The following is a 7353-nucleotide window of genomic DNA, read 5'->3' as shown; positions in this document are numbered from 1 at the left end:
CTTTCACTTAAAGCTATTACTTATAGTTAATTGTCACTGTTTGCTTGTTTAGGAGACGTTGCTTGTATTGTTGGGTACTTTTGAGCAAACAGGCATAGGCACACAAAAGTAGAGAACCTGGTTGATAAACTGTTCAACTTGTGGGACACCTTCATCGTCGACGATGTCGAATCACGACATGAATACAGATTTACTCTTTGTCCCATTCAACATCGGCGACCATTGGGCATGTGTATGTATCAACTCCAGAGCACGGACCATTGACTTGCTTGACCACCAGCGGCATGCAGATTTGGACAGATCACTCATGGGAAAGGCGACTCGTTTAATTGTACGTTTTCCTCCCAATCTTGCCATCTAAAACCTGTTAATATAATAATCTTTTTAATGTACGTTCAAATATTTTCAGGGAAGTTTAATGAGCGACTACTTGGACTCAAGAAAATTTGACAAAGGAAAAGAGATTGTCAATTTTACTGATCCGCCGATACCGTTTAGTGGTGTCTCAAGTGTTCTCAACATTCCGTAGTCCGGTCTTTCACCATGATGGCGATGCTATTGTACGAGGGTGTTTCATTTGAGCATCCGGACATGGAAAGGAAGGTTGCAAGGCGTTATTTGGTGATACAGCTAGTTGTAACACTTGTACTAGCTGACATGAACATGATACGACCTGCTGTTCAAAAGAAGGTGGAGACCTTTACTGTTAGCAAAGACAAATTATTCCAAGACGTGCAAAGCAAGCGTAGGATGAACAAGGGTGGCAAAAAAAAATAACAAGTGTTAGTTTGACAATCTAATTTTGAATGATGCTCTGTATGAAATTATCTTGTTGATAGCTAGCATCATGTGACAGTTAATTAGGTGTAACAATGTAAGTAGGATCATTTTCTGACTTTGAACTTTGTACTTATTTTGGCGTTTTCTGCCTTTAATGAAGATAAGATGTTACTTCAAAGTAATTGTCATTCTGAAGCACTGATAAAGTGTATTTCTAATCAAATAAACTGTAATTTTCCAACGAAAAGCAATTCCAGTTGAATTACAATATAAGTCACCAAAATTAGGACTTTAACAAAGATAAAATGGTACTTCAAATTAATTGTTATTCTGATCAGATAAAGTGTAATTCTAATCAACAAAAGTGTAATTCTGATCACACAAAGTGTAATTCTAATCAAATAAACTTTAAGTGTGAACACACAGTGTAATTATCCAACCAAAAGCAATTATAGTTGAATTACAATATAAGTCACCAAAATTATGACTTTAACAAAGATAAAATGGTACTTCAAAATAATTGTTATTCTGACCAGATAAAGTGTAATTCTAATAAAAAAAAGTGTAACTCTGATCACACAAAGTGTAACTTTAAGTACGAAATGTTATAACTGGTGAATAATTATACAACCAAAAGCTTGTCCAGGGGAATTACAAAATAAATTAGCCAAAAGGACCTCATGGTTGCTCAATTATACATCAGAATTATTTGGGCTCTTACTCTTCTTCTTCTTCTTCTTCTTCTTCTTCTTCTTCTTCTTCTTCTTCTTCTTCTTCTTCTTCTTCTTCTTCTTCTTCTTCTTCTTCTTCTTCTTCTTCTTCTTCTTCTTCTTCTTCTTCTTCTTCTTCTTCTTCTTCTTCTTCTTCTTCTTCTTCTTCTTCTTCTTCTTCTACTTCTGATTCTTCCCCAAATGATGCCCCAGATGCTGGTGGAGTAGGTGGGTGTTGTGCAAAAGGGTTAGGACAATTCCTCTTGTCGTGATTCGCTAATTGCTTGCAATTTTTACACATGCGCTTCGGCTTCATCGCCAAGGCTATTGCTTTAGTCTTACTCGACAAGAGTCTCTTTCCACTTCCCTTATTTTTCGATTTCTTTGGTGGAAATATAGTTACTTCCTGAGTAGTAGAACAGCCAATAAGCGCAACCATTTGCTGTTCTTTACTCATTTGTGAACCTAATGGTGCCAGTTTGTCCTTAAAATCTTTTATGAGAGACGAAAAGCTGTCAACTACTTCCTTGCTTCTTCCCATCAGTATCCCAACTGTCTGGTGTACTTCGGACCACATTTTTGACATGGAAATCTGCTTGGAATCTATTATATCAATCGCTTCGGCTGGATCACCATTACAATTGAAGGATTTTGACCGGAGTGCATCTTTACACCATCTGTTCACAACATACTCATCCGGTATAGTCTTCACTCCGTTAGATGAGTAAATCCATATTATATGCCTGCATTGCAATTCCCTTCCTTTCAAGCATTCTGCGTACACTGCAACTTGCTTTACACGTAACTAGTTCACCAATATATAGTAAATTGTTAGATAGTCACAGCTATAAATTTCATAATTACAATAGGAAAATGTGTAATTTCAAGTAAGAGTTAGTGTAACACTTTTCATTACTAAAATTACACTTTTTGTTGTTAGAATTATACTTTTTACCATTACAGTTACACTTATTTATATAGTACTTCAATTACACTTTTGATTGTTAACATTATACTTTTGTCTGCTAGAATTACACTTTTTAATATTACAGTTTCACTTATTTACATAGTCTCGTTGAAGTTATACTTTCTTTCCATAAGGTGTTTATTTTTTTATCTAGAATTACACTTTTAAACTTACTAAGTATCACTATAATGTAACTTCAACCAGGAAAAAGATCAGAACTTCAGTACTCAAGGCTTTTACCTGGGCAGTACGTAACATCGTAATTCCTGTCCCTGCTTGCATCTCTTACAGTAGTCACCTCTAAAGAGTCGATTTCGGCAAAACCTCTACTCTTACATGTATCAATCGAATACTTGGCCTCCTCTTGGAACTCCTTAAAAACTTTATGAGTGTACACCTTTGCAGCGTCAGCCTCAAGAGCCAAATGCGTCTCCAATTTAGGAGAAGTGTGCTTGTCTTCGTTGTCAAGCTTCTTATGCGTATGCCGTTGTTGGTCCATAGCACTCTTAAAACGCAGCAAAAACTCAAGCAATGTATCTGATTTGCCCTCAAATCTTTTAAAAAAACTATTTTCACTCTCTGATCTTTGGGTCGTCCTCATAACAGCTCCCATCTCTAGGTCCCTGCAATGTGCCATTACCCACTGGTTCCTTTTCGAGAACATTTCCTTAAACCAGTCAATGTTATTGAGTCCATGTTCTTCGCCTATCTCTTCCCATCTGACATCGAATTCTGCAGCTTCAATGTCCTCATCCCATATAATGGTATTTATTTTCCTTATAAATACAATATAATCTTCTCTTGTCACCCCATACTTAGTAGGCACTTTGTTCATGATATGCCACATGCAAAATCGGTGCCTCGCTTTCTTGAACACAAGTGGCACCGCTTTCAAAATGCCTGGATCCTGATCGGTAATAATATAATTAGGCTCCTTTCCACCCATTGCCACCAGGAAACGTTTCAAAACCCACTGAAAGGAATCAGCGTCCTCATGTGCGACAAGGGCTGCACAGAATGTGACAGACCGCTTATGGTTATCCACCCCGGTGAACGGTGTGAAGGCCATATCATACTTGTTGGTTGTATACGTTGGATCGAATGACACACAATCCCCAAAAGCGAGTAATTCCTTCTTGCAAAGATCTTCAAATCCCCAAATAGCTCTACTCAAGCTACCGTCAGAGTCAACATCATAGTCAAAGAAGAACCCTTCCTTATTTACAGCCATTTCCTTAAAGTGATCTATGAACAATTGGCCATCCCGTTCATGAATGTAACATTTCACATTTCTGTGAAAGTTCTTAAAATCATTTAGGCTAGCTCCAATGTTCTCAAAACCATTGACGTGTTCTTTCAACATTTTGTATGTCTTCGTTGCTCCTATCTTGAAATTTGTAAATGAATGGTATACTTTAAGGCATCAAAGATAGGAAACATCTTTATGATGCCCCAAATAAGTGTAATTTTAAAAAGCGTTATATAAAAAAGTGTAATTCTAACTGTCAAAGGTGTAATTCTAAAAATCAAAAGTGTAATTTCAGCACAATATAAATAAGTGTAATTTTAATAGAACAAAGTGTAATTCTAACAGGAAAAAGTGTAATTCCAAATAAGTGTAATTGTAATAAAAGGCTAACTACATGACACACCCTACAATTATAAAGGATAATGATTTTTTGATAATCAGTTCAGTTGTATTTGAGCTGTAAATGAATGATATACGTAAGTGTAACTGTAACATAAAAACTGAAATTTCAGCACTATATAAATATGTGTGACTGCAATATAAAAAAAGTGTAATTCTAACAATCAAAATGGTAATTTTAACAATCAAAAGTGTAATTTCAGCACAAGATAAATAAGTGTAATTTTAATAGAACAAAGTGTAATTCTAACAGGCAAAAGTGTAATTGCAAATAAGTGTATTTGTAATAAAAGGCTAACTAGATGACACACCCTACAATTATAAAGGATAATGATTTTACATTAATCGGTTCGATTTGTATTTGAGCTGTAAATGAATGATATACGTAAGTGTAATCGTAACATAAAAACTGAAATTTCAAAGACTATATAAATATGTGTGACTGCAATATAAAAAAGTGTAATTCTAACGATCAAAAGTGTAATTTTAACAATAAAAACGTAATTTCAAAGACAATATAAATAAGTGTAATTTTAATAGAACAAAGTGTAATTCTAACAGACAAAAGCGTAATTCCAAATAAGTATAACTGTAATTAACAAAAGTGTAATGTTAGATAATAAAAGTGTAATTCCATAGATTGGCGTCATAAATAGAGAGCCAAAGACTACCTCAAGCACTCACCCTATAATTATAAAGGATAATCATTTTGTGGTAATCTGTTAAGTTGCATGACAACTTCTGAAACTTTCTATCCCTGGCTGATATGAGCTCATGGTTGTGTCCTGCATGAAAGCGATCAATGAATAACCCCCCATTCTTCAGAAATAGTCGAATCCTCGCTTTGCATCCCACGCGCCTGACTTTGTGCTTTCGCACCCCATCCTGCCGCCCACTTCTCTCTATTTCTTTTTTATATTTGAACCCTTCTCGGTTGCAAACCAACAGCTTTGACTTGATTTCCCCGTCACACCATCTTTTGGTCGTGTATTTCCGTACATCGAAACCACAAGCAATTGCATAGATCTTATAGAATGTTACTGCTTCCTCGATTTCCAAAAATTCCTGCCCAATATATGGTGTAAACTTTTCTTCCACTACCCTGCAAAATTCCTCCTCATTTGGCTTTCTTTTGCTATTGTCCTGAGCAGTATCTGTCAATGGTTGAAACAATATTCTCCACAAGCTTCATCTTAGACAACAAATATGTAATTTTAATAAAGAAAATTGTAATTTAAACAGAAGACAACAAAAAGTACAACTGTCATCCAGACCTAAAGTGTAAGTTAAACATTAGGGGTAACTTTAACAAACAAAAGTGTAACTTCAGTGAATAAGAGTGTAATTCTAGTCGACAATGTTGTAATTCTAAAAATCAAAAGTGTAATTTTAGCACAATATAAATAAGTGTAATTTTAATAGAACAAAGTGTAATTCTAACAGGAAAAACTGTAATTCCAAATAAGTGTAATTGTAGTAAAAGGCTAACTACATGACACACCCTACAGTTATAAAGGATAATGATTTTCTGATAATCGGTTCGATTGCATTTGAGTTTGAATCGAATGATATACGTAAGTGTAATCGTAACATAAAATCTGAAATTTCAAAGACTATATAAATATGTGTGACTGCAATATAAAAAAGTGTAATTCTAACAATCAAAATGGTAATTTTAACAATCAAAAGTGTAATTTCAATATAAATAAGTGTAATTTTAATAGAACAAATTTTAACAATAAAAATTGTAATTTCAGCACAATATAAATAAGTACTCCCTCCCATCCAAACCAAAGGTAACATGGGAGGGAGCACAAGTTTTAAGAAAATAGAGAAAAAGTAAGGGTAATATTGGAATTAAAGTAGGACCACTTGTAGCTTAATTAAAGGAGGGCCACAAATATGATGGCATTTTCTGTAAATAATAAGGGTGTATGAGGGGTCTTTAGTCATGTTTTTTACCAAATAAGGAATGGGTAGTTTGGTTTGGATGGTCCGAATAAGGTAAGTGTTACCTTTGGTTTGGATGGGAGGGAGTATAATTTTAATAGATCAAAGTGTAATTCTAACAGACAAAAGCGTAATTCCAAATAAGTATAACTGTAATTAACAAAAGTGTAATGTTAGATAATAAAAGTGTAATTCCATAGATTGGTGTCATAAATAGAGAGCCAAAGACTACCTCAAGCACTCACCCAAATAAGTGTAACTTTAATCAAGAAAATTGTAACTTCAGTAAATTAAAGTGTAACTTATCCATTTCTGCAATAGAATATTTTTAACTTTTCCATTATGTAACTCTAATTTCAGAAACTGTAATTTTAACTGAAATATGTTTAATTTCAAGTAACAAAAAGCGTATTTTCAAACTCACGTGTTGATACGTAAATTTCAGCGGGAAAAAATGTAATATTTGAACCTAAAGTCAAATTTAAACCTATTACCAAAATACAAACAATCCAACAAAATACAAACAATACACATTGATGTCAAGAATGTTACACTGTACATGAATTAGGTTACAAAACTTGCTCTACACTCTACAAAATTTGCTCTACAAAACTTGTTCATATGTATGTTCATTGTTTTAAAGTATTTCATTTTTAATATAGAGAGTTTAGATTTTTAAAACATAAACAGATAAAAAATTATTAAATGTTAATAATTACCATCGATCACTGTTACAACTTGCATGTCAGCCATTGTTGATGTTGGAGTACGCACTTTATCAGGCTTGTTGTTGTTCTTGACTCAACATCTTCGTGTACCTTTGATATGCTGAAAATGGTAGGATCAAAACAAATAACTTTATTTGCTACAAATTATGACCATGTAAGATTATCAGGAGATATGAAATTGTTGTTCTTGTTGGCAAATTGTTGTTCTTGTTGAAACGGGATTTTAAATTTAGTTGAAGGGCGGTTTTTGGGATGTTATCGCCATGAAAGAGAGGAAGAAATTTGATGTTTTTTTTTGTGCATTTTTAATTTGGTGGTTGTTGCTGATATTGTGTTGAGGAAGTGTTATAGAAAGTACATGCATGTTGACAATAAACAGTGGGTAATAGCTTTGTCCCCTGACACAACTCCCTCTCTCATGCTAATCCTATTTTCCTTTTTTTTTTCCAACGCCTAAAGACCCTATATTACAAACTTCATCCAGACGGTTCATTTAGAGGATCCTATGGCTCTAATAAAGACTTAGGGACTCAAATATTATGAAGGACTTATTAGAACTTAACACTATAT

General features: G+C 34.0%; 2 protein-coding genes across 2 annotated transcripts; both read right to left on the bottom strand.

The window, feature by feature from the left end:
* Window positions 1-998: 998 nt before the first annotated feature.
* LOC141588281 (protein FAR-RED IMPAIRED RESPONSE 1-like) lies at window positions 999-3820 on the bottom strand. Its single transcript, XM_074409729.1, has 3 exons — window positions 2698-3820; window positions 1675-2273; window positions 999-1007 (listed from the first exon to the last, which is right to left on the bottom strand). The coding sequence occupies exons 1-3, from the start codon at window positions 3818-3820 to the stop codon at window positions 999-1001; spliced, it is 1731 nt and encodes a 576-aa protein (XP_074265830.1).
* A 957-nt stretch (window positions 3821-4777) lies between these two features.
* On the bottom strand, window positions 4778-6808 carry LOC141588280 (protein FAR1-RELATED SEQUENCE 12-like). The gene is made up of 2 exons (XM_074409728.1): window positions 6775-6808; window positions 4778-5259 (listed from the first exon to the last, which is right to left on the bottom strand). Exons 1-2 carry the CDS (start codon window positions 6806-6808, stop codon window positions 4778-4780), a joined length of 516 nt encoding a protein of 171 aa, XP_074265829.1.
* Window positions 6809-7353: the final 545 nt, after the last annotated feature.

This window comes from Silene latifolia, chromosome 6 (genome assembly GCF_048544455.1).
Source record: "Silene latifolia isolate original U9 population chromosome 6, ASM4854445v1, whole genome shotgun sequence".
NCBI classification, from domain to species: Eukaryota; Viridiplantae; Streptophyta; class Magnoliopsida; order Caryophyllales; family Caryophyllaceae; genus Silene; species Silene latifolia.
The sequence above is the reverse complement of the archived record's forward strand: the minus strand, read 5'-3'. Positions and strand labels throughout refer to the sequence as shown.